The sequence below is a fragment of the Ciona robusta genome, chromosome 1, assembly GCF_009617815.1.
Source record: "Ciona robusta chromosome 1, ASM961781v2".
Classification (NCBI taxonomy): domain Eukaryota; kingdom Metazoa; phylum Chordata; class Ascidiacea; order Phlebobranchia; family Cionidae; genus Ciona; species Ciona robusta.
In genome coordinates this window covers 10,283,682-10,311,325 of record NC_143235.1, presented here as the reverse complement: position 1 = coordinate 10,311,325, position 27,644 = coordinate 10,283,682, and the positions used below count along the sequence as shown (strand labels likewise).

Here is a 27,644-nt window from a genome sequence, read left to right as displayed (position 1 = left end):
CACATTTGCGGATCTACTGAAATAGTAAAACGGATATGTGTCAACGATAGGAACTTTCCAAACGTTATAAGCGAGCACTTATATTCAGTCAAATATGACGTAAAAAAAACAAGTTTATCTAAGAATAATTTTAAACAAAATTACAAAACTTTTGCAGTGTTTAGTTTACTACAAACATGTTAAATTTGTCCAGTTTCTACGATTGCATCCTTTCGCTTATAGGCTTTATTCTACTGCATGAAAGATGCATATGGCGGTATTGGGATAACGATTTCGCGTGTGAACACTGTAGCTTGGTTTGGTTTCTATAACACAAATAGCGCAATGGAAGAAGACAAGCCCGTCAAAATCGAAAAATGGGATCAGAATGCCGTTCGTATTGCAATGGATGATGCAGCGAAAAAAGTAAAATATTTATACATATATGTCTACACACATTTAATCAATAATCTGCATTTTCTGTTATAAAGTAGTAATTATTTGGTATGACGTTTAAATGTTTAAAATGGAATTGCTTATCATTACATGTGGGATACTGACATACTGTTTGTACATACATTACATATTGTATATTTTCTCTTTAAATTTATGCTATAATAATGTTACGTCTTACATAAGAATCGATTATGTTTTATGTTTACCTTTAACAATTATAACAAAATGTTTGTTTCTCGCCAGGCAGTATTAGGTAAAGGATATGAAGAGAACTTTCACCTGGTTGACTCAAGATTGATGATATGTACTATTGCTATTCTCTTTGCTTTATTCGCCTTGCTGTGGGATTATCTGCATCCGTTCCCTGCCTCAAAGACTGTGCTAATAATTTGTGTGGTGTGTGTTTTATAAATTGCATAACTCTAAAACTCTTTTTAAATGTTTTTACTAAATTTTACTTCTAGGCGTCGTACTTCTTGCTGATGGGAGTGTTAACTCTTCATGCCAACTTTAAAGAAAAGAATATTTTCCTTGTCGCTCACCAGAAAGACCCAGTGGGAACGGAACCAGATATTGTGTGGACAGTTGCATCTTCTATGCTGAAGTACGTTTTATATTTTGGTGATAATTAATGACAAACAAGTAGTGTGAAATTTACATTGGCCCAAACCATAGACCTCATAACAAATAGCACTAGCCAAAAGCTACCAAGCACCAATAATAGTTGCGAGTTACCAGGTATCTAAGTACAATCTTTTTCTATGAATGGTTTCATTTTCTGAATGGTGAATTTTAGACAATGCATTGTTGGCTACTGAGTTAGTAGTACACTGGCATCTTAGATCTTCAAAATTAGTATGGGTAAATTTGTATATTTTTATGGGTAAATTTGCTAAATATGGGTAAATTTGTATATTTTTCTAACAAGTTTGTTTAAACCTATCGATGACAGTTGGACTAAGACTTACTCAAGGTGTCTAAAGTGTGGGATGGCTATGATGGTGAAGTGATAACATTTTTTCTCAAATTAATGAGATTTAAAAACCGCATGACTACTGACTAGTTCTAACTGCTTTAATTTGTTGGTACAGGTATGACAAGAACTACACTATCACCATTACTGTTACAAATAATAATGAAACAAAAAGTGCATCAATTACCAAATGTGTTGGAGAGGTTTTTGATGAGAATGGTGTGCTTCTTTATGACAAATATGCTCCAATGATCCTAGGTCTCCATGATTCAATCGATGGCAGTAAAAAGAAGAAATAAGACTGCTGGGATATTGCATGTTATGCTAAAAAATTACCATAAATGCTGTTTGTTGTAAAACCTTTTAAATCAATGCTGCGGCTATTTTATCATCGTGGCAAAACAGTGCAATGGCAACAGAACTTTGCAGTTTTTCATTTTAGTGAAAAGTTCTGAATGTGTGTTTCTAGGAATATAGAACCAAAAAAAAAATTTTCGGTGTTTGTTTTGTAAGGAATACAGAAACTGCTATTTGTTTGTATTGTATTTATTAACAGAATATACATGTCAAGCAAATTATAGTTGAACTTGCAAGGAAAATCTTCTTTATTCCTTAATTTCTTCAAAGAATGACAGGCCTTGAACAAAGGCATCAAGTTTGCTTTCAAATAGATTGCTTTCAATTGGTTCATTCAAGCCACAGATTGCATTCTTCACAACATATTCCACATAGACCTGCACACAATTTTTTGGGGTGGAGTTTAATACTTTTGATTGACATTTTGTACGACCTATTAGTGACCACTGAGTTGGAGCAATTGTTGTTGGGTGTCCTGCCCAAGAAAACATACGCCAACAATGGTAGCACATGTAACCGCTATCTTAGGCAAGGGGCAATAACAATTGTGACATGGCACCAGACGCCAGACTGTTTTATATTCAGCTGTGGGTATTATTTATCAGAAATTTAAAATATTAATTAATTTCTTATGGTGTGGGAAACAAAAACTATTAGCTGATTGCCAGAGGATCAGTTAAAGGAAACTAAGAGTGTTAGGTTAAGAAAAAATGAAGGTACATACAGAGCTGTATATTCTCTTCAATGTTTCCCGAATATTTCCAACATTCACATCAGTCATCATGACGAATTTTAATCCAGTTGGTGCCTCATAAAAATGCAACTTGTATCGACTTGTTGAATAGCACATAAATCCTTCTTTGCTGTTGTAATAACATAAAGTTAGTTAATTAGAAACCATAGTTAGTGGAGAATCCTTATGCATGATCAGCTAACAACTAACACATCGATATCCTAGTTTTTCTCTATGATGATGTTACAGTCTTCACCAGCATATTATACTACACAGTTTTTATAAATAACATTTAAATTTAAAAAAGGTACTACTATACCTGTCTTTAGGAGACATTTTAGCTACAAATGATTTTATTGAATGCAGCATTCCAAACATCAATTTATTTTCTTGTTCCTTCGGTAAATTAGATTTTTTTCTTCTGCACCATTCCTTTTCGTACAGCGAAATGCCGTTATGATTGTAAATATGCAGCAGAAAGACTGTCATGATTACAATCTAAAATGTCCTCAAACAGTTAAAGCAGTAGTCAAGTTATTAAAATTGCCCCCCACGAAGAGCAAGAACCAAATGAAGCACAGATCCTCCAACAATTTTGTAATCAGAAGCAGTTTTATCGTCGTTCATTTGTTTCCCACTGAAAATAAGTCGTTGTTGTGGTGGAGGGATGCCTTCCTTTTCTTCCACTCTTTCCTTAATTCTTTCAACTTTATCGTTTGCTTCGATGTCGATTTCAATTTCCTTTCCGGTTAGTGTTTTCACTTTTATCAGCATGATTAAATCATACAACTCATGTAATTGTATACGTTTGCCTTACCGTGATAATGAAATATTCGAATTACCTTTATATAACTAGATAAAACAGAATTAAGTTACTTGTAGATATAAATACATGGGGCTATACAATAAAGTTGACACACTTTTTCCGCTAGGAGGTGACCCCTAACCCCTAGAAGGCTAAACCCTAACCCCTAACTCGTGCTAATCAAACAAAAAAAAACTTAAAAAAAAAAAAAAAAGTATTATACTGTGCGGGACTCGAACCCGGTAAAAATGAAACAAAGAGAGTAAATGACCACGTGCAAACCGTTACACCACAGCCTCACCGATATGGAAAAGATGTTCTTACTAGTGTTTTATGTATTTAGAAAGGTATTATTATTATTTAATTAATTTGTTTTACACTTATTAACACTTTGTAGCGTTGTTTTGAGCGTTTCTATAGATTTTTTAATTTAAATAATTACCGACACCTAGCGGAAAAGGTGTACCTACTTCTTCGTATAGTCCCATGTGATATAAATTGATATATGCATAGGGATAGGCCAATTAAGTACACGCATAATAGATGAGTTACTCTAGAATTTTTTGCCCAAAGATTGTACGATAAGGTAAATTCGTAAATATTAGGATTTTTTTTCACAAAAGAAAAACGCAACAAAAACCGGGCAAGTTTGTTTAAACCTACTGCGATAGTCACTGATTTTGCTATCTTTTGCTCTTTCAGACACACAGTAACAGACCGCAAACTCACAACTCACAAGGCGGCAGCTGGACGATTGGGTGTCTCTATGACTGGCTTAAAAGTGCCAATCAAACTGCAAAACTGCTGCAGTTGTCGAAACCACTTTTGGTCATAAAGAAAACCGTTGTTCCTCTTCTTCAGTATTAAGGGTAAAACAACAACAATTCCAGAGGCACTTTCTTACTTCTGTTAAACTGTTGGCATCACTAACAAATTAGTTAAGAATTAAACGACAAAACAAAAGAGAAAAGCTCTAATGAATAAGCACGTATTGCAATTAGCATAACTTAAATTAACCTTTTTTACTAACACAGTTGATTAAGTTTCGGTCGCCATCTATGATCGTGTATCAGTAAATTCAATTAACTCAACTTTGCGCCGTGTGTTGATCTGTAAACTTACAATAGTTAACCTGTTAAAAAAGTATGTTTTTTTTGCGTTTTTGTAAAAGTAAACATATTTTAATCACTCTGTAATTAATTCGACGATTAAGGACCTATATGACCACTTACGTGCTCAGTTATACAGCACTAAAGCACACACAGGGCAACCGAAAAATGTGGTGAATTCAACCCCGCCGCGTTAATAATTTGATTAGCAGACGCTCCCACTTTTTCGTTGATTCCCCGGACATGTAAAACGTCGTCCTTACAACACGTTGCAACTGAACACAGCAGTTTGGAAGCAGCGACAAAGCTACACTGTATGAACTTATTTCAGGATTATGTTTGTTTCTTTAACAAGAGTTGAAGTTAAGTACTATTGCTACTGTTTAGTTTTACCTAATTATAAGCTATGTTTTTGTTTATTATTTAGTGTTACTTAGTTACAATGTAGTATGAGTATTATATATTTATGTGTAAACCCTATTAAATTTATTTTAATATTGTGGCTTGCGATAAGGTATTCTCATTTCATATTTCAGGCATTTCGCTACGTTTCTTAATTTTGTCACAATACAAGTCACTCGCGCCGTTACATCGATTTACACGATCGCCGCGTTACGACACAATACGTCTGTACGACATCGCCCGCTATTATTACGTCATAGTCAGCTTCACGCCCGAGAGCACAGGTTTGCGACGTCACATTGCGGTTTCTTCTATTCGCTCTGGCTTTTCGCGGCATTTTTTCATGGGGCCCCATGCGCGCTTTGCTTTGTCGCAAGACACACATTACTTATATGCTTTCATATTAATTTTACTCTAAAATATATATTCGTGCTGTTAGCATAAAATGAAACATGAAGATCAAAGATTTGGTAAAGTATAAATCACAATTGGCATTATTACGTACACCGGGTCTTTTTCAGATTACATAGATGTGACGTCACGAAGTGGTGATGACGCAACAGAAGAACCCACTTCGTAAGTTGTTTGTTTTGTCACAATCCTAATTATATATTTGAAACGGTATTTTGTGATGTTTTAGAACTTGGTATGTGACGTCACAGAGGACAGAACGCGAATCGGGAATGAAGGTAGTTGTGACGTCATAATATAAAGCTATACTTTAAATATCCTTTGATGCAGATAAGCCAGCGTATATACTGCAGAAGAAAAGCGTAAGGTAATGTATAATTTTGTTTTCCTATTTTTTATTAAAGGTGTTATTTTGCCAAAGTTAGTTCTCAAATTGGTCAAATGCTTATTAGAAAGTTAAAACAAATTGTACATCACCATACGAAATGAACCGGTGACGATAAGATGCGCCGTTTGGAATAATGTTGCATAATATTCCTTATTCGCAATCATGTTTTGAACAATTAACAACGCTCTTTTAAAGTCTTGTGAATATTCGGTTATTTATGTCTGTACATATTCTTTGTTTACAAACAAATAGGACAATAAAAGAGAATGAAAATATGGACCATTTTACCACAACCTAATATATGTTTGTATTACAGAAGAACAGCAAAGGCGAAGACGACGAATAAGGATATGCCGATTTGCGAGGTTTTGTTTAGGCTTAGGAGTTGTGTGTTGTTGGGGCGTGATTGCTGGAGCACTCTTACAGTGTTGCCGGATTTGTGTTTGTCTTTTTGTTTTTGGTGGGACTAATATGCCCAGCCTTTTTGTCAGTCACTACTTTAGTGCATTTTGCATGTCACTGAAATATAAGCAATGAAACTATGGCAAACATCTTGCTGGATCGGATTTTGTTGTTGTACACGTCATTGTGTGTTTCTTCTGCAAAGGTCGAATCTTTTAGCGATTCTGCATTGTCCTAATCACTTGATAAGAACGGCGTGTTGGTACACAAATACTTGAGTAATATCCACGCGCATTATAATATACACGCAGTTTAACTTTTAGATTTGATGTCTGTATTTTTCATTGAATAATTGAACCCGTTAAACTGTTATTTTTGAACAAGCTTAATTGTGACGCTGGCCACGTTACAATTACGCTATACGTCGATGGGACTTTAAGGCCCAACGTTTGGTGCGGTTATGTCATAGTTATAGACTGAGTTACGTTACTGTTGGGTTGTTGCGTAGACGTCGCCGCCAGTGGTGCTACGCCAGTTTTAGGCCACAATTAGTGCGGTTCGTAATAACCTGACGCGGTTTCGTAACGGTCGAAGCCGTGCTTAACGTCCGAACGATATTATATTGCGTGAAGATACGACAAGAGTATCGCGGTACCAACATGGCGAATTACCTTTTGATTGGGACATGCGGAGATGTTATTAGCTTCGACTCTTTGTTGTCGGACATTTAATAATTTGTACACTGCAGCTGATTATCCTACAGGATTTGAACCAAGTTTTCTTTGAAGATGTTTCAATGATTATGTCCGCGTTAATTAACTTTTGGTACCCGTTCCATTTTTGGTTATGATTGAGCTGTTGTATGTATTGCATGTTTCACTTTTTGTAATTGCACCTCGTTGTATGATTGTTTTGTCTTTTTTTTTCGTGCACATGTGCGTGTGCATTCGTTGTATCATTTTTGTCTAGGGGGGTACTTTAACCTGCGTGGACAGTAACATCCCGCAAGGGTTTCTCACCTAAGTAGAAACCCACTACCATTGGCTGGGGGCTTGTCGTGCCGTAGTGGCTTTATACCAACGCCAGCCACATAAATTATGAAGGTATTTTAATCCTATTTTAATTTTTCAGAAGGCAATTATTTCCTAAAGAGCATTAGCGACCGTTGTTTTAATTTGCACTGCTATTATAATGATATTCTCGTTAAATTTGAACGCATTAAAACAAAAAACATGAATCGCAGTTGATTTGTGTATTTTGTTGCTCTGGGCGAAACAAATTTGCTATAAAGTTATAGTTTAAATTTAATGAATTATTGTACTACCACGGTCGACTAAGCCAGCTGGACCTAAAACAAACCAGAAGAAACCGATTAAGCGATTTTCAGTCGCTATTGGTGACAATGAAGCAGTAGGTATAATGCATTCCTAAAGTATTACCCACCAAAAATGTTGACTTGCGTGCTCAAAGGATTTACATAACCACTTACGTGCTCAAAAACAGTGTAAAACCGGTCACGTGATATATATCATGGAATTCCCCTAAATTAGCTTATAGACAAACAAGTTTTAAAAGGAAGTTACTGTAACAAAATATTTATGTGAAAAAGCTAAGATTTTTTGTTATTATTTATGCAGTTCTCTTAGTAGAACTGCAACGATATAGTATGACGTAAAACATGAACAGGAGTTCCCTAGTCACAGAAATCTACTGCGGTTTCGGTTTCACAGTCGTTGTTGAGATGATTACAATTCCACACAAAGAACAAAAATGTGGTTAAATGTAATTAAGTAGATGCTTTTATTAATCTTAAGTGAATATAATTTAGGTAGTTTTGGGCACATAAATTCAAGTTTTAAACATTAATATTGGAGGTTCAATAAAAACTGTCTTATTAAAAATAGAAAGTTATACTGGTTCTGGTTGTGCAACCAAAGTTTTAAACTTCGGTATAACAGCAGTTTAATTACAAGTTTTGAAGTGAGCTATATACGCACATGCTTCATATCATAATGACATGTACCCTAACCCTACTATATTATTAAAGTGTTTACTTTTATAAAATGTTTACCTATTCAGTTGTTTAAACTACAGTGTTTAATTTTTAAGACGGAGCCATATTTTTTTGCCAAAATAGTATATATATTTATATTCCTATTTTCTGATGGCAATTTTAACAATTAACAACCCTGATATGGAATCAAAGATACAGTTATATATATATTTTGTTAAATATTTTTTGTTTACTATGAAATTGACAGCAACATAGAATAAAAAATGTTCTGTTCCAGCCCAACCAATTATAACTTTTCATATAAATTAATAGCCCAGTGTTTGAAGTGAATTGTTTTAAAAAGTAACAGTTAAAATAATTTCAAATTCAGGTTATTAGTTGTATACATATGACACATCTGTAGGCATGAGTGTGGTATTTTATGTTCTTGTTTTTTATCAATGTGGACTTCTTATATCCGCCACTGCAAGTATACCTGCACTAAGGGCAGACAACCAATGCGACGAAACATCCTGCTCAACAAATGTGACAACTCCGTGGAACGATCAGCGACCCATTCAGTGTAAAATCCAGGAACAAGAATGTATGGGAAACCTCTCTAGTCCTAACAACCCATCAGCACCAAAAAGCAAAACGGGGATGGGTTGGTATTTGTATCAAGATGTTAATAATGAAACTAAAATCGCACTAAATGTATCATGGGGGCCACAACATGATGCTTCCATTAATTTTCTTAGGGGCTACTTGGTAGATATATTTCATAACAAAATCTTCTATTGCTCATACTACTTCTGTTTTAATCATACTTTGAACGAAATATTTAAATGGGCAACGTTTACTTTTCCCTGTGCACCCTTCTCCTCTGTTTGCCACACCGAGATTGTACCAGGCAGTACACTTCGGTTTGAAATTAAAAGTCTGCCATTATCTCAATTAAACAGTGATTTCATTCAGTTGATAATGGAAGTACAGATCCCAAGGTGCAATGATACGCGAATGAAATCACATCCAAAATGTGCAAAGCCAAAGTTTTCTGTTCAACCTGTGGATTGTAAGAACAAGTCTATTATTTTGAGTTACACCATTCCACCTATTTTTACTATTGGATGGATGAAAATATGTTTATATGGTGGGCCAATTAAGAAATGTCAGAAAGTGATTTCAACCTTACGCAATGTCAGAGAAAGAAATCAACTGAAAATTTCAGAAGAGCAGTTTAATGAAACTGCTAACTACACTCTGGTTGCTTTGCTAATAAATGGTGATGTTCCAACTCTTAAATCTGAACCGTTTGATTTTCATCACTGTCAAGTGGTTCCAGCATTGTCAAAACCATTTGATATGATGCCAATCATAATATCCGTTAGCATTATTGTTTCCATTTTTCTGGTTGGTTGCATTACTGTAGCATTCATATACAAAGAAAGCATTGGTAGCGGAATTAAAAAATACTGCTGCTGCTTTTCAAACCAAAATTCCGGTACCCAAAAACCTAAAAATAAAGAACAACGTATAAGCCAACTTAACACTATTTCCGAACAACAAAATGAGACCTTGTTAAAGGTTTCATTTAAACCTGTGCCCTTATCAAGCCCAGTGGTGTTTGTTGTCTTTGTGGATGACCACCCACAACACAGGGATGTTATTCTAAAGTTCTCAGCTTTTCTGTGTCACGACCTTGGTTTTGAAGTTCTTTGCGAACTCTTTGAACAAAATGTTATTTACAATGACTACTGCTTGTGGATGGAAACTTCAATGGCAAAAGCTGATAAAATTATTGTTGTTTGGTCTGAGGGTGCCGTAAACCGATGGAATCAGAGTGAGAATCAATCTGGATCAGTTTCGTTTGATCTCTTTAGTCCAGTTTTAAGCAAAATTAAAAAAGATCTGTTTTGTGACAAAAACATCCGAAAATACTATTTTACTTACTTTGAGTATTTTGATGAGGGTAAAATACCAAAGGCGTTTCGTAATCTCACTTGTTGTCATTTTCGCCTCATGAAACAGTTTGAGGAGCTATATTTTCAGTTAAAGGATACAGAAATGTATTCTCCTGACAAAATTCTTCGCGAAGAAAAAGTGGCTTTCGACTCTTATTTTGAAGCAGAGCTCAATAAATATGGACCAGCGTTGCTCAAATCTATTACAGATATGTGTATTTACACAAAGCACCACCCTCACTGGTTTACTGATAACAATGGAGTTGAAGAAGCTTTAGGTGGACACAGTGCACCCCAGACACTGAGCATAATTGAAAATAAGCTGAAAATCATACCTCCAATGCCCATTCAGCCACCAGTTGCTCAACCTCCTCAAAGAATAAAGGAGACCCATTTTATAGATAATAAGCCAATGACTTTAGACTTGAGTCCTGTGTATCCAGCCCCAAAGATTACTCACCCAAGCAAGGTGTTGTATGTTCCAATTGAACAGTTACCAAGCAGAGTCCCTTGTGAAAACGATGTTGCTGACTGCACCCCAACCGATGATTCAGAGAGCCAGAATGAGTCTAATTTTAGCTCATTTCAACTAGACCATGAACCCTTAACTGTAGATAGTGGCTACTCAACTCAAAGTCCTCAATTCCACACTCCTGGTTATGCCTTTTCGTTTAGCATGAATGAAAGAGATCCGAAGTATGAATGTCACTCACCACCTACCAGTTTCAACTTTTCAGATGACGACTCCAGTGTTGCACCAAAAGATAACATTGCTCCAGATTTTGTGCCAAAGTTGGCAGCTCTAGATTCCCATACCGATCCTTGGATTTCTTTGGCCTCCATAAACAAGTTATAAAACAAAAGAATATATGCTTTATAATGTGTAAGGAAATGAAAAATACATCAAATTCTGTACAAAATTCTTTTTTATGCTTGCCATATTCATTCTGTAATTTACTATTTTGAACAAATAACAATGTAGCGAACAATATCTTACTAAGATCTATGTATTGTATGTTTACTAAATCACTTAATTGTGCAATTACAGACTGTGCAGTAATTGCTATCTGGTCAAGGCTAGCTATCATCATACTGACTTCTTAGAATTTAGCTTCCTAAGATGATAATTAATATTTAATACTCTTTACTGGGTGGTCTGTCACAATCTCCATATTTAAATTAAATTGCCACCGTGTATTAAAGGATTTAAAGACCCAATGTGTTATATTATAATAGTATATTATTACAAATAAAACAAAAAGCCAACCATGCGTTAATTAAATTATTTTGTTTATAGAAATCCTTACTTTAACATTTTTCTAGCTTTTATAATTACTACCTTACAGTGTGTAAACATATTGCTTTAGTTTCACTTTGTAAAATAATAGGCCTACAATTTTTCTTGTTATTATAAATGTTTTAAAAATGAGATTTACTTTTACAACATTAAATTTCTTCTTGTAAAAAACATACTGCCTTTGCCATTAACACTAATTTGTGTACACACAGTTTGTATTAATTTATATTTATATATACATCCTTTTAGTACATCCAAATGTGTCATTGTAAGCTGAGATTATAAATACACAAATCATATTGGTAGTCTGGTAAGAGACCTCATTTTAGCCCAAGCACTTTTATATTGTTCACCAATGCCACATCAACAAAATTTCTTTGTTCCCCGTCTGTGCCAATTTCTTACACATGACATGATATTTACTTCCTCCTTCTTACGTATGTACATTTTGTTAATATGTTTCTATGCGTTGCCAACATCTGCTGTTGTATAAATACCATAACGTTCCATGTGTTTGTTTAAATTTCAAACAATTGAACACAATAGGTCTTTTATTACAGAAAATAATACACAAGTGTTGTACCGTGACAGAGATTAATTTTTAACTTCCATCATGCCTTGTGCAATAATAGTTGTTACATATTAAAGTATAGCGTACTCCTTTCTTAAAACAAAATACATAATTAAGTATTTTTATTAATATTGCAATCGTTTTTGTTGTGTTGCAATCTTTATTTTATATAGTGCCATATAAGAAAGTAATGAGTAATTTAAATTTTCACAAGTTTTTGTATTCACATCATTCTTGTTCCATGCATTGACTCATATAATGATTTTTCAGATACTGTAGGATGTAAGGTTAAAATGGTATTTTTGTTTACTGGCTGTCGTTTCATGCGTTAAGGAAATGAAAGTTGAATGGTTTCTTTGCATTACAATCCTTTTGAATGTAATATACGGATCTGCTGCACTGCAGAATGAGTCTGACTACATCACCCAGGAAAGTTGTGTTAGTACTTGTTCATTACCTCCCTCCAATCTAAAATCACCAAAGAACTCAGTGTTGGGGAACATACAGTGCTTAATTTCTCCATATAATGATAAATGTCCGAGTTTCCAGAACGCAGCAGATCACAGATCTTCTTCACCCAGAAGTAAAACTGAAGAGGAAGAAGGCTGGTTTTTATATCATGATTACGCCAGTAACATGACGAAAATCAGTCTTAACATTTCATGGGGCCCTGAACATGATATAACTACAAATTATGTAAGAGGATACCACATTCGGATGTCAAAAACTTCAGGCACATTGCCAGTACAATATTATGAATTTAATTACTGCCTGAATCATACGTTAAGTTTCAGTATACCTAATCACTTGTCAGCTGTTTTTTCTGTGTATGAGTATTTTAACAATAATGGTCCGTGCAATAGACGTGTTGAAATCTTACCTGGTGATGTCTACAAAGCTTACATTCAGAGCATACCAGCGCTTGATCCACCTCTGGAAATCCCCGTAAAAGTACCCGACTGTACTCACCCAACTGTAGCAAAGTCTTCACCATGTGTCAACAAAATAACTTCACATATTGCAGAAATATTTTGTTTAAATACCTCCGTTCTCTTTAAATACTCGCTTCCAGTCGAGTATGGTGGAGAAGCAGTTTTGGAATTGTGCAACTCTGAGAATGAGTGTCGTTCTTTTGTTCGTGAAATTGATTTAAATTGGTACGTTTCGGTTCCTAAGCAATGGCAGATTGGATTGCTTGATGATGCTAAGTTCACTATTACAGTACGTGGTTCCAATCAACCTTCTATTTTCTCCATACATAAGTTTAGCTTCGAAAAGTGCAAACATACAATTTATTCTGGTGGTGTTATTGCAGCGATTGTTTCACCTATTTTAATTTTCCTCTTGGTAGCAGTCTTGTTAATGATCAAATTTAGAAAACAGATTCGGCGTATGATCTATAAGAGTCACACTAATGTGCCTTCTGAAGAATCTCACCAATTAAACACAGACAACCACAATTCTATTACTCCAATTGAGTTACGAAAAAAAATTAATTGCGTAAGTAACTTGTTCCTTGTGTATTGGGATGACCACAAACTACACAGAGATGTTGTGCTGAAGTTAGCCTCCTACCTCCAGCATCTTGGCTTCAATGTCTTCTGTGAGCTCTTTGAACAAAATGAAATTTTTGCTGATCGCTGCGATTGGATGGAAAAACGGATGTCACAAGCAGAGAAGGTAGTTATTGTTTGGTCCGCTGGTGCAATTGATATTTGGAAAAAATGTCAAAACCAGCAGGATGCATTTGAGGTTACCAATTCTGACTTTTTTACCCCTGTGGTAAAAAAGATTAAAAACGATCTTATCAAAGAAAGCAATCTTCGAAAATATTGTTTCGTTTACTTTGGTTATGTTAAAATGAAGGAAATTCCAACTATTTTCCGGGAATTGAGCGGTTGTCACTTTCAGCTGATGAAGCAATTTCAGGAGTTTTATTTCCAGCTTAAAGACTTAGAGATGTATGCGCCAGGTATGATGCTCAAACAGGACGATCTCTCCAACCCTTCCAAACACAGCAATGGATACCAATCATCTCTAATTGATGCAATTTGTTTAATGAATCAGTTTGTTGAAAAGCATCCTGATTGGTTTATAAGAAACGAAAATATGTATAAAACTGTTTCGGACAGTTATTTTCATTTTGAGGATTCTGAAACTGTGATGGTGAACCAACTAAACCTAGCCAAACCGCCAATTATTCAACTTAAGTCACCTAAATTAAATGAGAAATCCGAGTTACCATCTTGTAACCAAACTCTGACTATTAAAGGGGTTCAAACTCCAAACAACGCGATTCCAAATCTATACACCAATCACACTGTTGGCATGAGTGTTCGGTGCCCAGTTGAACATGACGATTCAAGCACACCTCCTAACTCACTTGACAGTGGTTACACAACCAACTTTGGGGCAGAACCAACTGGGTCCAACCGGTTTGAACTGGAATGTGAGGAAGATGAAGATCAGCTGGAAGATCAACCTATTCTTTACTCTGGTATAAAGGAGACCTGTATGGTTGACCAACCTGAAGCACACTCCAATGGTTACAGTGTGAATCCTCCAATCAGTCTTGTTCCTTTGGATTATAAAAGTGACCCGTGGCAATCAATGGCCACCATAAACAATGTGTCTAATACTTGATTTTAAATTTACTTTTATTCTCTGATTTATTCAATTTTTTCTCCGATCATCAATTACACCTTCAGTTTGTTTGTTGTATTCATCACTGTATTTACACTGATTTTTTCATTATTCTGTCCATTCTTTTATGTTGAATTTAAATCAATTATTTTCAACGGAGCAAAATGCCTAACTTGGACTTCTATGGTAAAACCCCTTCTTTGAATACTTTTCTAAAATTTGTATGTATAAATATTAGATTAATGTAGCTACTTTATTTAGACAGACTATCAAACTACATATGTAGTTTCTGTGTTTATCATAAATATAACTAGTGACTTATTATTTGTGCTGTTGCTTAAGATAAAGTAGTACTAGTTACCTTTATTGATTCAAAGTTCTGATTCTGCACAATTAAATTTGTGATAAAAAATTGTGGACATAATAACTTCAAAAAACTTTACAGCATTTATCATTTTATTGTGTAATAACATATGTGCTATAATAACAACAGTAAGCCTTTTTACACTATCTAAGTTCCTTTATGTGATTTAATGTTATGTTTTAATTTATATAGGTATAATGGTATAGGAAATAGGTTGTCGTAATAACAAGTGTGAAATATACTTAGTTGGTGGATCCAAAAGATTACAGACAATCTTCTTATGCAAGACTTAAATATGCATGTTTGTTTTTATTCCATTTTCATACCTTTTGAAAAAATTCTGAGAGCTGCAGTTTACATAGGGTTTCTGTTTTATGTATAATTACAGCAGTAACTTTTTTAATAAAAAACTGTCACTACTCATAAATTCTGTTCAGTTTTTAAACTTCCACATTTTAACAAAATCTTGGTTTTTATCCACATTGAAAAGTTAGGTCCACAAACAGTGAACAGTTATCAACCTCGTTCTTTTTTAGATGAAATTTAGCACAATACAGCACTATGCATATGAAGTTATTTTTTTTTCTTTTGTTTGTTCTATACATTTTTGACCGGTATACTGTAAACTGCATGAGATGCCGTCAGAAGTACTCAACCAAATCCAAGGGCATTGGAAAGAAGAATAAAACACAAAACAAAATATTTTATTCTATAAGTGATCAGGCTTGTAACAAATCTAATCATGATCATGTCTCACCACCCAAAATCACAAACTTGGATTGGCACATCGGAGATCCAAGCACAAATGGCAGCTTACCACGAATATTACTTGACTTGCAATGGAGACCAACTCAAGATATTTCTCTAGAATATTTAAAGGGTTTTAAAATCACAATAGCCAACCGCAGGCGTTTGTTAGACAAGTCTATCAAACCTGTGTTTGTATGCCTGGACACAAAACTTGATTTTGACAGTCATGCTTTTGCTTCCTTTAGCTATAAATGCTATGGTATGACAGAAAACAGTAGGATTTCTCCCGGGGATAGAATTACAGTGAATATTGACCCTCTTCCTCCACCTTACCGAAATACTAATCACAGATTTGTATATCGGACACTGAATATTCCAAGCTGCAATAATCCCCAGATGTATCAGATGAAAGAGTGTGTTTTAAAACGGGCAACCACTGTTACAATTGATAAAATTAGCTGTCATGATAAAACTATTGTTTTCAGCTATAGTTTGCCAGCAGGGTGTGGGGACTCTGCAACACTTCTTCTTTGTAGGCTGCAAGAAAATTTGGTAGTCAATTGTTTAGATAATCCTGTTATTCAGCTCTTTAACCAATCCCTTTCTGCCACAAAGAAGTTTGTGTTACCAACAACAGAACCACCTTCAATGAACTACACTATTGTCATCAACTCCTATGGTCAGTCAAATGTACCACACACTCCAATTCAAACTTTCAAACAAGTTAGTTTTCAATTGTGCAAAAGTACTGCCAGTGGTGTAGAAATTGTAGTAGGCCTCACTGTTCTTGCTGTGTTTACTGGACTTGTGTTAGCGGTGATTATCTTCTTTTGTTGGAAAAAGCAGTGTCTACCCGGTAAACCAACAAGTTTAAATTCCTCCATTACAACTGACAGTTTATCAATAAATGAGCCTCTTATAATTTCGGAATATTCCAAGAAGGTATACTTGCTTTTCATGAGCGATCACCCACTTCATGAGCAGGTTGTGTTAGCGTTTGCTAATTTTCTGCATGAAGATCTTGGCTTCAATGTAATATGTGAACTCTGGGAACAAAACTCAGTCATTGAAGATAAATTGTCGTGGATGAACAAGGCAATGGATCGAGCAGATAAAGTTCTTGTAATATGGTCTTATAGATCAGTAGAATGTTGGAATGAAAGCAAGACATTTACTGACTTGGATATGTTCACTCCAAACCTAAGAAGGATTCAAAGAGACCTGTGCTGTGATAAAAATGTGGGAAAGTACCTATTTTGTTATTTCGACTACTTTTCAAAGTTTGACATTCCTAAACTTTTCTACGACAACCTTCCATGCTGTCACTTCAGACTGATGAAGCAGTTTGAAGATTTATATTTCCAAATAAATGACATTGAAAAGTACAACCCAGGATCAGTTGTTCGAAATGAACAAATTGCTGATTATGCCAACCAAGAGCTTAATCCTCATGGCAAACTCTTAAAAGCCTCAGTAGAAGCTATGTGTGACATGGTAAAAGAAAATCCCAACTGGTACACAGACGATCATGGTTGTTGTGAGGCTGGTGGTGGTGGGTTTGTTCATCCTTCACAAAAACCCATTATAATAAAAACTCCAATTGAGATTGTTCCACCACCTCCGTTGGACAATTATGACACTGGGTTTGAAGATGGATCCTTCTTACCTCCAACAGTCGCTCCTGAGAACAATTTCAGTGAGGATGGGGAACTGTCTAAACCTGATGATCATATTGATTTAGACCCTATTTCATTTATACCACCTCCAAAGTTAGTTCCTATCAATAGGAATGTAAACGTTTGGAAAACACTTGGGGATATTAATAATATAACCACTGCTTCACATTACAGTGCAGAAAATTCTTTTATGCTTTAATGCTTTAGCATTTGTAAAAAGTTATATTTCCGAAGCTGTTTACTAAATTGTTAATTACTTGTGTTTTTTGGTAAATTTGTTAACAATATTCAGTATTTCTTAATAATAATATGCACTATTTTTCTGTACACTTGTTTATTTCTTCACTCGCCATACTTGCTTTAATGATTTTTCTTAAAATGTAGAGTTTAATTGTTGACAGTTCTTCTAGTTTTTGTATATTATGATAATTTTGTACTGTATTTAATTCTGTGGTAGCAACTAATTATTATTTTTAAGAAATTCAGTGCCACCAAGTTAGGTTTGTAGTTTCTATGCTTTTTCACCCATGAATCTACACTCACATACTACAAAGCATGAGGCTTTCCAGATGCTGTTATACCTTCGGAGGTTTGCATTACTGCAAGAGTTTTGACAGATCAAACAATGAAGAAATTGGAATAGCAATTGAAATAAAATGGTATGTTAATGTGTTTGGGTTATTGCAATTGTTTTTTTACCTACTAAACCTTTGCAGAATTTATGCAAGAAGCCAGATGGGGGGGATCAGGTAGCCGTACAAAACAGGAACTACACTGCATGTACCACTTCCTTGAAGAACCCTTATACGAAAATGCAAAAATTAACCAACACTGCAGAAAATCAACTACGGTACCTGTGTCACTTTTGATCCTTCATCACAGTAAGAACACAATGTATTGTGTGTTGATTTGTCTTATTATATTAAGATTTTCAAAACCGCATTAAACAGGCAATAGCTGTACCACAAAAGTCTTACTAAGTAACTGTTAATTTATAAAATTGTTTTAAATTTTTGTTTAAATTGGAAGATTTGGGTTTTAAACCAATTATAGTTAGTAGTAAAACGAATCCAGAGGATCCACGTGTGGTGTGACCTTCAACAATGTAAAAAACCCTGTTTACAGTTTTCCGAACAAAAATATAACAGTGCATAATTGTATCTTTGGTTGTAGTAAAAAAGTGTGAATAATAGGGATGCACATTACAGAATAATTAGGTATTCTAGGATATCCTAGAATACTTTATTTCGAATCTAGAATTCCGAATCTAGAATTTCGAATCTTTTTATATTTATAGAAAAAAACAATTTTACCCACAAAAGTCAGTTTATTGACCCTTTCATACCCGCCTTGTTGGAACATGAGCTGTAAAATGATCAAAAATTGTACTATTGGGTAGTTTTTGCGTCATGAAACGTATAACAGGGTATGAAAAGACGTTACGAAACGTTTACCCTCGAAAGTCCCACAAACACAAAAACATTTTTTTTCAAAATTAATAAGTTTCAAAGATTGTTTATATAGTATATGAGATTACGTGTGATGACGTCATTAAACAGAATACCGAATCCCATAATAAGATTCGAATACAAAAGGATTTTAATCTCTCGGATTCGAATTTTTGTAATGTGCATCCCTAGTGAATAATATAAAAAATCTAAAGACAGGAATATTTTCTTGACATATACCGATACTTAAAGCTAATGAAGTTTGCCACAATTAGTGCTGTAAAAATGGCATGTTAGAAGTTGAAGCATTACACTCTCAGTCACATATGGATGGAAACATGTTTACATTTTAGAATGTATGTAATACTCAAACCGGTCCCCATATATATATATATATATATATATACTAATAAACCTGCTTTTAATTTTTCTATGCATTTTTTTGGTTATATTTGTCCAGCGCCGTGGCAAAGTGGTAGCAATCTCTAACCTAGAGGTAATGGGATCTAGGCTCGTCGCTGCTACCATTTCTAGTGTATGTGTCTTCGGGCAAGACACTTAACGGCAACTGCTCCAACACAGTGGTCACTAATGGGTTGTTCAAATTATCCGCCATACATGAAAAAATTTAAAAAATACAAAAAGTATTCACCCACTAAGTAACATAAGTGCTACAATGTGTAATTGAGTGTCATGTCAGGATTCTTGGGTACAATTCGTGTGATACGGTTTTGCTTCTAAATGAAGCATAAGAACACCACGCCCATTAATAAACCTTTTTTACTAAATCAACCCTGTATCCTTATTCTCTGTTTTTCATTCACTACAGACCAGAAAAGAATTGTTGCCTATGCTGATAACAGATATTATGAAGGCAGTTGTGAATTAAAGTTGCAGTGATAAAATTTATACTTTTAAAAAACACATAAATTATTGTAATGTTATAAATGTATTAGCTCAATCTCAATCATGCTTAATAGCAAAATTTAAGTTATGTGGCTGATCTGTTTCATCATTGCATGTCGGGCAGTTGGAACAGTTTCTTCTCTTAAACATTTGAATGTATGCAGACAGCAAGACCATATTCAGTCTTTATTATATGATGGAGAAACAAAAATCGGGCAACTTGTCTCTTCTCTCCATGGTAATGATTATGAATGCAGTGAAAAGGTTGGGTGGTCTGGTCAACTTGTAAACTTAACTGCAAACTGGTTTGCTTTTAGTGATGAAAAAAATACAACCAAACTTGGTTTAAATATCAGTTTGACGTTTCAGTTTTCTTCAAATTTACCGACATTGTCTGGTTTCCAACTATCCATAGGTAAGCGCAATGTTAATGGAATTACCCCTGACTGGCATGATGTTGTGTTCTGCTTTGATGATGAGGTGACAACTTCTAATAAACAATTGTCCACCAAATTTTTCTACGACTGCTATGATTCGTTGTCTAATATGGTGATTAAACCAAGGGATAAATTCAAAATCAACACTTTTGTTTTTACCTCACAAAGTGATTATGACATCAGCGAGCTATTTGTTGAAGTTGAAGCTCCGAACTGCACAGACAATATAACACATGAACTTTCCGATTGTTACCACTTATATGATAAACGCATAAAATCATCATTGGAAACTGATTGTGCAAAGAATACTTTTACATACAGTTACAATGTGCCTTATGTTTATGGCAGTAGTGTCTTGATTCGCCTTCAATGCTTCAGTGGGAATACTTCCAAATCAAGCAGGATTGTTTATAGCAATAAACCTTTACGTTTAACTATTAGTCTTAACACTGTTGATTTTCAATGGAGAGGCCGCTGTAAAGTGCGTTTATATGCAGTCAGACAATCAGTAGAAGAACCACTTCTGTTAAAAACACATTTATATGAGAAACAATGCACAGCTTCTGCTGAGATTCCATTTTGGGTTCTAGCAGTTATACTTGTCCTATTTTCTCTGCTTATTTTATTAGGATTAACATATTTGATCCTCAAGAGATTACAGCCCCCCAAAAAGCTTCAAAATAAAAAGTACATTCCAAGCTGTACAGGAACAGGCACCTCTTGTTCACTGTTACAAAAAAATAATTATTTGACTTCCAATTTGTCAAACAGTTTAGTAATTTCTCAAAAAGTGAAAAAGAGGACACGTGTTGCTCTGCTGCATTTTTACAAAGAGGAAGATATTTTAAAACTAGCTCATATTTTGCAAGGGAAATATGGCTTTGATGTTGTACTTGATCTATGGGAGAACAATTCAATCTTCCCTAGCTACACTGACTGGATATTTAATACAGTGTCAACAGTGGATAAAATTGTTGTGGTTTGGTCCGAGGATGCCTCAACAGCCTGGAGAAGCAGGAAGTCGATAATAAAAAAACAGGAAGAGGATTTTTTCCTGACAATGTTAAGAGTTGTGCAAAAAAGAGCACTGCTAAATCAATCTTTAAACATGTTTTTTATTGTGTACTTTGATCAGTGTCAAATTCAGGATATACCAAGCTCATTTTTACAACCCCCTTACAATGTATTTTACTTGATGGAAGAGTTGCAATTGTTGGTATACAAGCTACACCCGCATAGATTATCTGCTACATAACATTTAAAATTGCATTTGATGGTCACACAATAGATAAAAGTGTTAGTAGTCAAGTTTTGTAGACAAAATAGATAGTTGCTGCTGGCATGTTGCTATACACTTGGTATAGTGTGTTCACGTATTATATTCAAGTCTCTCATTTTAATTTTGTTTACTTTAATCGCTGCCAATAAACTTCAGCTTTAAATTGATCACACCTATTAGATATTGGAACTGTTTATTAAAATACACTCACAATGAAACAAAAATTAGCTTAGAAATCAAGTTTGAATGGTGCATCTGGGTATTAGAGTAACTTTTCACTTTAGATTTTTTCACCAATTTTCAAATATGGCCAGACATAACCAAGTTTCTGAAAAGTATATGGTATAAATATAATATTGTATGGCAACTAATACTTGCTATTGACCTACAGTGCCGTCTAAATTGCCAAAACCTATTGGCATGATGTTCTGTAGTATTACCTAACTGCATTATGCACAACATTAGTGTATGTTTTTAATTATTTTTGTTTGCTATATTTAATAACTTTTTATCCTATTAAAACATATAGTAACACTATGCTTAGAATGCAATATAATTATAGCTTGTAGTAATGTAGTACATACTGTGACTTTGCATTCTCGTTTGAGATGTAGCAATCTTGCATAGGATGAAAATAGAATGTGAAGATAGGTGCCATAACCGGTGAATATATGCCACCAAGCATGCAGCTGAGTTGCCACACTTAACAGTGGATTGTTACTTGAAGCACGTGCATTTCTGTAACAAAAAAACAAAACAATTTTAGATGCTTTATGCTTTTGAAGCATCACTCTTCCTAGTGGATAGAAACCTTTGACATGTGATAAAGCTTGTAAGTAATACATTGTGGTAAACAAATTTAACACGTCGTTTTTACAGTCAAAGTTTATACTTGGGTTTACTGTCAAAGAACATACCTTAAGTGCGAACAAAAGATATTGTCAATATTCCAGAGAAAGAATCCAAATAAGTAGAAACACAGTGAAGCAAGCCCGACTGCTTTAATTGCAGGGTAATTCTTTAATGCCAAAATTGCTTCATATAATAGAAAGAAAACAAGCACAGCGTAGCTGACCTAAAATAAACACAAACTTTACTATAAAATAGGATATTCATCACTCTTTTATTCACAAACTATGTTTAAAAAATTATTTAAAAAATGTATCTATATGACACTTTAGTAAGGAATAAACACAAACTTTACTGTAAAATAGGATATTCATCACTGTTTTATTCACAAACTATGTTTAAAAATTTACCAAAAAAATTGTATCTTATTGGCACTTTAGGAAGGAAATACAGAAGTAGTTTAGCTACTCCTGTAATTCCTAAGTGTAGTAATTGGGTTTTTCCATTGTAAATACACAACTGTAACCGCAACACTCACAAAGATAAGGCTGATGATATAATTATAGCTTCGTTTTTTTACTGGTGAGGCGTGGTGATGTCTGTAATGAGTTTTACCCTTTAAACTACATCATATAATAACATTACTATTTCCATTGAAATCGCAGGTATATTAAACTAGGACTTACAGAGCATATAGTAAAACACAAGTTCCATAAATCATTGGTAGTTCATCAAGCAACTGAAACATGAAATTGGTACAAACTTTAATTTTTGTCGCACAAGCAGATTCGCCTATTATTAGTAATCTATACTGAATACCGGTATAATTGGCATTTGACTGCATGTTTTTACATTTTATTATTGTTGCCAAGTTGTGTTTAGCATTTCTTTTTTTGTGAAATGGCGTTAGCATGCAAAACAAAGTAAAAAAAACAAAGAGTCTACAACATTTATATAAAATCACTTGTGTATGTAAAAATCACTTGTATATTATAAACACTTAGAAGGTATACTATAAACAAGAACCTAACACAGTTTGCGCATCATCAACACAAAAAAATACTATTACGGCAACTTGCATGCAATTTTCGCACATGGTCCAGTCTCATCCATGTGGCAACATAACCACTCAATATAGTTTGCAACAGAGCTGAACACTCCTGGTGCTGTAGCACACGGGACAGGCCCAAAACTTGTTGCACCATACAAGGACCACTTCATGTCACTGCCTTGGCACACCAAAGGTCCACCACTATCTCCCTGACAAGTTCCTGCAGCTGATTCCAGGGCACATAGATGCTTGTCATAGCTTATCATGTTGCTGTAAAACTTGGTGCAAAGCTGCTGGGACACTATAGGTTGAGGTAATTGCTTCAGAACATCATCAGAACCAGTATACATGGTCCTTCCCCATCCGCTTGACCAGCATCTGTATATAAAAGTACTTCACTAGTATCTAGTCCATTTTTATATAATGTCTGTGTTTATAGTCTATAACCATAACACTAGGGTACTGCACTCTACCTTTTCAATTTTTATTTTTTATTTTGTATGTATAAAACTAAATACTATATCAAAGATTTTGTGAATACAAAATAATAATTTCACAGCCCCAAAAAACATACCGTTTCCCCACAGGTGGAAACACTTTGGGTTTTGGAAGACAAGCAAATGCAACCACTGGTGATGTCCGAGATGGGTTGTAACTGTTGACCAACTTAAGCAGCGAGATATCATTGACAGGCGCCACCCTTTGTTTGGAGAATGTGGCAAGGTTGTTCAGTGGGTGGTGGATTATTTGAGCAATCTTGCTCATTCTGAAATGTAAATTACTAAATTTACCGTTTAATCTTAATGTAGTTTATTGCTGTTAATACTACTACTTTTTATTATGTCATTTGGTCATGTAAACTGTATACCAGGTAGGTTACATTAACACATTTTTCTGACACTGTGTGTGTCAAATAAAAAAAGTTACAGAAAGTTAACCACAGTCAGCTAATCTAAAAGCAAAAGAGATAAAATAGCAGCAACTTACTTGGCACCTTTGGTTAACTTTGACTTATCGTGTCCACCAACAATAACTCTGTAAGAATCAGCTTTGGTGGTGGTTTGTGTGCGATCTCGGTTAAGAAAGCAATGAGTGGCTGATATGACAGTGTTGGGTCCGATTAATGTACCACCACATATGTGCTTTAGTGATGCATACCCATCTCCAAAGCTGATATACCTTAAGCAGAATGCAACAATATAATAACAGTAATGTGTACATATGATTTAAGCAATAATGTAAACAGAACTTGAATATATTAAATTTGTAACAGGATATGGGTGGCAATAAGTGATAGTGAAACATGCTTGTGAAGTGACAGTTAAGTGTATGGTCTAGACATTGAATAGTTATATGTAAATATGTGACGAACGCCTTACTTGACTAAACTTATTTGCCATGGCCATGAATTAGCAACTGCCTCATCACCACCAACGATTCGACCACGCTTCAAATCTGGTTTTATTCTTGGCACTCCACAATCCCCTCTAATGCCATCCCATACACTATCATTGTAAGGTGAAGGAGTGGTGGATAGGGTGGCATATGATACTGTTGTTGTTGATGAATAAGTTTCATCATTACTAACGCCTGGCAGATCAGAGCTTGCACCTCCCAGAAAATGAACAGAAAGCCCTATCACAACCCCAGCAACTGTCAATGAGCCCAATACTGTCATTATAATTTTCCAAACTTTTTTATTCCACTCTTCTTCTTCACCTTCAATTCTACTTGAAGCTGTTGGTGCTGTATTCCTGCGTCTTTCACTCTCTCGTCTGCTCTCTGAACTGCGTTTCCTGTGCTCAGAACCTGATCTTCTTCTATGCTTGTGATCTCTTGGGCTTCTGCTTGAACTTTTTTTAACTTTTGAATAATTTTCACTTTTTGCTGTCCCTGTCTGTTCAATGTCATCGACAGGCATAATAAGTTTTCACTCACAAACCAGGCTACAGCATGAAACCCACTCTTATTGTGACATGCTGGGAAACCATCTTTAATGGATACTGAAGCTTGTAACAAAACATAGAATATTCCGGAAACTATTACCTCAGATTAAAACTATTTCTGTTCAGTAACTTACTACTAGCTATCTGTGCATAAAACAAACGTCAGTTTCTCATTCTACCAGTTATAAGGTCTGGTCAAATCAAATGGTGTTAAAACTGAAAGTATCGCATTTAATTATGAGTGTCCATTTTTTCTTATACACTGTGCTCTAAGCAGCTGAACCTTTTAAACAACTCTTCCATATGCCAAAGTGCAAGCAATTGTTTGCAACACTAGACGGACAGTACACTGTGTAGCCTAGTAATTGTAAAACAGTGGCCTAAACAAGTTCAAATTCACAAACAACGCAATGGCAAAGCAGTTAAATCAAAGCATAGGCGGCAATGGGTATAAAGTGAGGAAAAATGCAAATAAAACAAGCAAATGTGATGATATTAAATTGAACAGCAAAACAGTGACAAAAGCGTAATATCAGAAAAAAAATATTTTTAATCATAATATTAATAAAAATACTGTATCAGACATTGATTGTTCTATAGATTTAGAAAATACCTGCATTTCATACCACAGTGTCATATGAAACATCCAAGATCCAACTCCAACAGCTGGAAGTTTAAAATATTTGATTCATATTAAATAAAATTTTGGGGCATTTTAAAATGAATTTCAGGAATGACAAGGGCATTTTTTTACAAAATACAATTCAGCTATACCATGACATATCAGATAGGCTATCATTTTATATATTAAAACAATTTCAGAAATTCTACTAGTTGCCGACTTACCAAGTATTGAAAGGTTGGCCAAAATATAACGCATCTCTAGACCTTTATTCCAGTTATACAGTGCACACACCAATGGAGGTAGAATCATTATTACATTGCTGGTGGTGTTCCCTGTGTATAAAAATAGAGAGATTTTGACATGGAGTACTTATTTTTTTATCACAATTTACAAGATACATTTAATTTTAGTGTGTTAGGTATGTACAATATAATTAAAGTTAACAACATGTGTTTTGCAAATGTGTGCCCAAAACTGTTGGAAAATACCTTTTTAATAGACCTAAACCAACCTTAAATTGTTTTGTTGATGTACCAATACAATGTAAATCACATGGTGCCTTATTTACTGGAAATGCTGGGTTGTATCGTGCAATCGCAAAATAAAAACAAAAATATTTTGAGATTTAGTACCTTACAAAACGGCAACTTACAAAACTCAGCTATGTACTTGTTCGTTACATAGTTCTCTTCACACCAATCTAATGTCGCAGTAGGTTTTCCCCAAAATCCTTCTACAACATTTGAAGGGGCCATTTTCATACAACTATAGCTTATGAACAGCCAAGTTATAAACTTGCAACAAGTTTGTTTACATTTCTGAAAACGATCAAGGGGTTACTATGTTTGATTTCCGTCACGGGTGGCCGACGATTTCCGATCAGATGAATTTATAGGGGAGCCTGATTCAAACCTAATTTTTACCAGAGTAAAACACATACAACAAACATATAAAAAAACACGACAAGAATCTCTCATCTGTGCCTTTATATCACAATAATTATTAAAATATTTCTTGCATAATTTGCATTTAAATGGCTCGCACTCATGTTCCGACATTTTTCAACATATAGGCTATAATCCAAAAAAGCACATTCTGGTTGAAAATGACGCGTTTTTCTGGGTTTTAGTCACAGATTGTTTGTTTAATGAGTGTTTGGAGTTAAAATAAATACGATACGAAGTATCGTATTTATCTCTAGAGAAGTAAAACCAAATCGTATTTATCTCTAGAGAAGTAAAACTCTAGAGAAGTAAAACGTATTTATCTTCTAGAGAAGTAAAACCAAAGTCCATAGAAATCCATGTACTGGCACAAAGGGTTAGTTACCATTTGGGACCAATAATGGAAGGGATGATAAAAGTTTCTTTATTTGCATATTTAACTTAAACAGGAAATATATGCGACTGTGAACGAAAGTAAGCGACAAATTTCAATTTTAATTTTCGAAGTGTTAAATAATTTCTAATTATATAGTTAGTATTCCAGAAGCACTAGAGACTATAGTTGACGGGTGTTTATTTATTTTATTTAATATACTTTGTCAGCAAAAAAAATACCCGAGTTAGCATAAAATATGGGTTAACATATAAACATTTATGAATGGTAGGTGACAAGTTGGATATATATCTATATAACCAAGCTTTGTGTGTACAATTTTTAGGGGTAGATTATATTATAGTCGTAATAAGTTGAATAACATAAAGCATGTATACAGCTTTGTGTATATCGCAATATCGGGTGGTAACTTGTTTTATTTGTTTAATAATGGTATGATTCGTATGAATATGGATATACAGTATTGGTACTTAACATAGTCATTCTAAGTAATAA

The 27,644-nt window shown here is 34.5% G+C and overlaps 8 protein-coding genes across 9 annotated transcripts; 4 read left to right on the top strand and 4 right to left on the bottom strand.

The window, feature by feature from the left end:
- Positions 1–238: 238 nt before the first annotated feature.
- LOC149743007 (signal peptidase complex subunit 2-like) lies at positions 239–1,942 on the top strand. The gene is made up of 4 exons (XM_089884717.1): positions 239–405; positions 679–831; positions 900–1,039; positions 1,527–1,942. Exons 1-4 carry the CDS (start codon positions 325–327, stop codon positions 1,705–1,707), a joined length of 555 nt encoding a protein of 184 aa, XP_089740843.1. The 5' UTR covers positions 239–324; the 3' UTR covers positions 1,708–1,942.
- LOC149743006 (trafficking protein particle complex subunit 1-like) lies at positions 1,939–3,066 on the bottom strand. The gene is made up of 3 exons (XM_089884729.1): positions 2,818–3,066; positions 2,490–2,628; positions 1,939–2,142 (listed from the first exon to the last, which is right to left on the bottom strand). Exons 1-3 carry the CDS (start codon positions 2,985–2,987, stop codon positions 2,014–2,016), a joined length of 438 nt encoding a protein of 145 aa, XP_089740855.1. The 5' UTR covers positions 2,988–3,066; the 3' UTR covers positions 1,939–2,013.
- Positions 2,880–3,272, bottom strand: LOC149743005 (ubiquitin-like protein NEDD8). The gene has a single exon (XM_089884757.1). It carries the CDS (start codon positions 3,270–3,272, stop codon positions 3,036–3,038), a length of 237 nt encoding a protein of 78 aa, XP_089740883.1. The 3' UTR covers positions 2,880–3,035.
- A 4,287-nt stretch (positions 3,273–7,559) lies between these two features.
- LOC149743004 (interleukin-17 receptor A-like) lies at positions 7,560–12,108 on the top strand. The gene has a single exon (XM_089884448.1). It carries the CDS (start codon positions 8,435–8,437, stop codon positions 10,823–10,825), a length of 2,391 nt encoding a protein of 796 aa, XP_089740574.1. The 5' UTR covers positions 7,560–8,434; the 3' UTR covers positions 10,826–12,108.
- A 56-nt stretch (positions 12,109–12,164) lies between these two features.
- LOC149743003 (uncharacterized) lies at positions 12,165–15,036 on the top strand. Its single transcript, XM_089884459.1, has one exon. It carries the CDS (start codon positions 12,174–12,176, stop codon positions 14,478–14,480), a length of 2,307 nt encoding a protein of 768 aa, XP_089740585.1. The 5' UTR covers positions 12,165–12,173; the 3' UTR covers positions 14,481–15,036.
- A 138-nt stretch (positions 15,037–15,174) lies between these two features.
- LOC149743002 (interleukin-17 receptor A-like) lies at positions 15,175–17,751 on the top strand. Its single transcript, XM_089884495.1, has one exon. The coding sequence runs from the start codon at positions 15,406–15,408 to the stop codon at positions 17,467–17,469; it is 2,064 nt and encodes a 687-aa protein (XP_089740621.1). The 5' UTR covers positions 15,175–15,405; the 3' UTR covers positions 17,470–17,751.
- A 3,765-nt stretch (positions 17,752–21,516) lies between these two features.
- LOC149743000 (alkaline ceramidase 3-like) lies at positions 21,517–27,003 on the bottom strand. 2 transcript variants are annotated; one of them, XM_089884744.1, is made up of 7 exons: positions 26,464–27,003; positions 26,033–26,143; positions 25,800–25,852; positions 22,876–22,928; positions 22,673–22,788; positions 22,258–22,417; positions 21,517–22,078 (listed from the first exon to the last, which is right to left on the bottom strand). In XM_089884744.1, the coding sequence occupies exons 1-7, from the start codon at positions 26,570–26,572 to the stop codon at positions 21,838–21,840; spliced, it is 843 nt and encodes a 280-aa protein (XP_089740870.1). In that variant the 5' UTR covers positions 26,573–27,003; the 3' UTR covers positions 21,517–21,837. The 2 variants fall into 2 exon arrangements, 1 of the variants encoding a protein (XP_089740870.1); XR_016385693.1 differs by lacking the exon at positions 22,673–22,788 and having other exon boundaries at positions 21,925–22,078; positions 22,258–22,415; positions 26,464–26,997.
- On the bottom strand, positions 23,029–25,735 carry LOC149743001 (chymotrypsinogen 2-like). Its single transcript, XM_089884617.1, has 4 exons — positions 24,620–25,735; positions 24,228–24,419; positions 23,815–24,006; positions 23,029–23,618 (listed from the first exon to the last, which is right to left on the bottom strand). Exons 1-4 carry the CDS (start codon positions 25,159–25,161, stop codon positions 23,255–23,257), a joined length of 1,290 nt encoding a protein of 429 aa, XP_089740743.1. The 5' UTR covers positions 25,162–25,735; the 3' UTR covers positions 23,029–23,254.
- Positions 27,004–27,644: the final 641 nt, after the last annotated feature.

Excerpts from the sequence above, each read along its gene's own strand:
- LOC149743007 (XM_089884717.1), top strand. The coding sequence starts at position 325 with ATGGAAGAAGACAAGCCCGTCAAAATCGAAAAATGGGATCAGAATGCC. Across the intron at positions 406-678 it reads TGGATGATGCAGCGAAAAAA|GCAGTATTAGGTAAAGGATA; the intron begins GTAAAATATTTA and ends GTTTCTCGCCAG. Across the intron at positions 832-899 it reads CTGTGCTAATAATTTGTGTG|GCGTCGTACTTCTTGCTGAT; the intron begins GTGTGTGTTTTA and ends TTTTACTTCTAG.
- LOC149743006 (XM_089884729.1), bottom strand. The coding sequence starts at position 2,987 with ATGACAGTCTTTCTGCTGCATATTTACAATCATAACGGCATTTCGCTG. Across the intron at positions 2,629-2,817 it reads AAAATGTCTCCTAAAGACAG|CAAAGAAGGATTTATGTGCT; the intron begins GTATAGTAGTAC and ends TTATTACAACAG. Across the intron at positions 2,143-2,489 it reads TGAAGAGAATATACAGCTCT|GTCTATGTGGAATATGTTGT; the intron begins GTATGTACCTTC and ends AATTGTGTGCAG.
- LOC149743005 (XM_089884757.1), bottom strand. The coding sequence starts at position 3,272 with ATGCTGATAAAAGTGAAAACACTAACCGGAAAGGAAATTGAAATCGAC.
- LOC149743004 (XM_089884448.1), top strand. The coding sequence starts at position 8,435 with ATGAGTGTGGTATTTTATGTTCTTGTTTTTTATCAATGTGGACTTCTT.
- LOC149743003 (XM_089884459.1), top strand. The coding sequence starts at position 12,174 with ATGAAAGTTGAATGGTTTCTTTGCATTACAATCCTTTTGAATGTAATA.
- LOC149743002 (XM_089884495.1), top strand. The coding sequence starts at position 15,406 with ATGCATATGAAGTTATTTTTTTTTCTTTTGTTTGTTCTATACATTTTT.
- LOC149743001 (XM_089884617.1), bottom strand. The coding sequence starts at position 25,161 with ATGCCTGTCGATGACATTGAACAGACAGGGACAGCAAAAAGTGAAAAT. Across the intron at positions 24,420-24,619 it reads TGGCAAATAAGTTTAGTCAA|GTATATCAGCTTTGGAGATG; the intron begins GTAAGGCGTTCG and ends ATTCTGCTTAAG. Across the intron at positions 23,619-23,814 it reads TTTCCACCTGTGGGGAAACG|ATGCTGGTCAAGCGGATGGG; the intron begins GTATGTTTTTTG and ends TTTTATATACAG.
- LOC149743000 (XM_089884744.1), bottom strand. The coding sequence starts at position 26,572 with ATGAAAATGGCCCCTTCAAATGTTGTAGAAGGATTTTGGGGAAAACCT. Across the intron at positions 22,789-22,875 it reads TGTGTTTTACTATATGCTCT|ACATCACCACGCCTCACCAG; the intron begins GTAAGTCCTAGT and ends AACTCATTACAG. Across the intron at positions 22,418-22,672 it reads GAAAAACCCAATTACTACAC|AGGTCAGCTACGCTGTGCTT; the intron begins TTAGGAATTACA and ends TGTGTTTATTTT.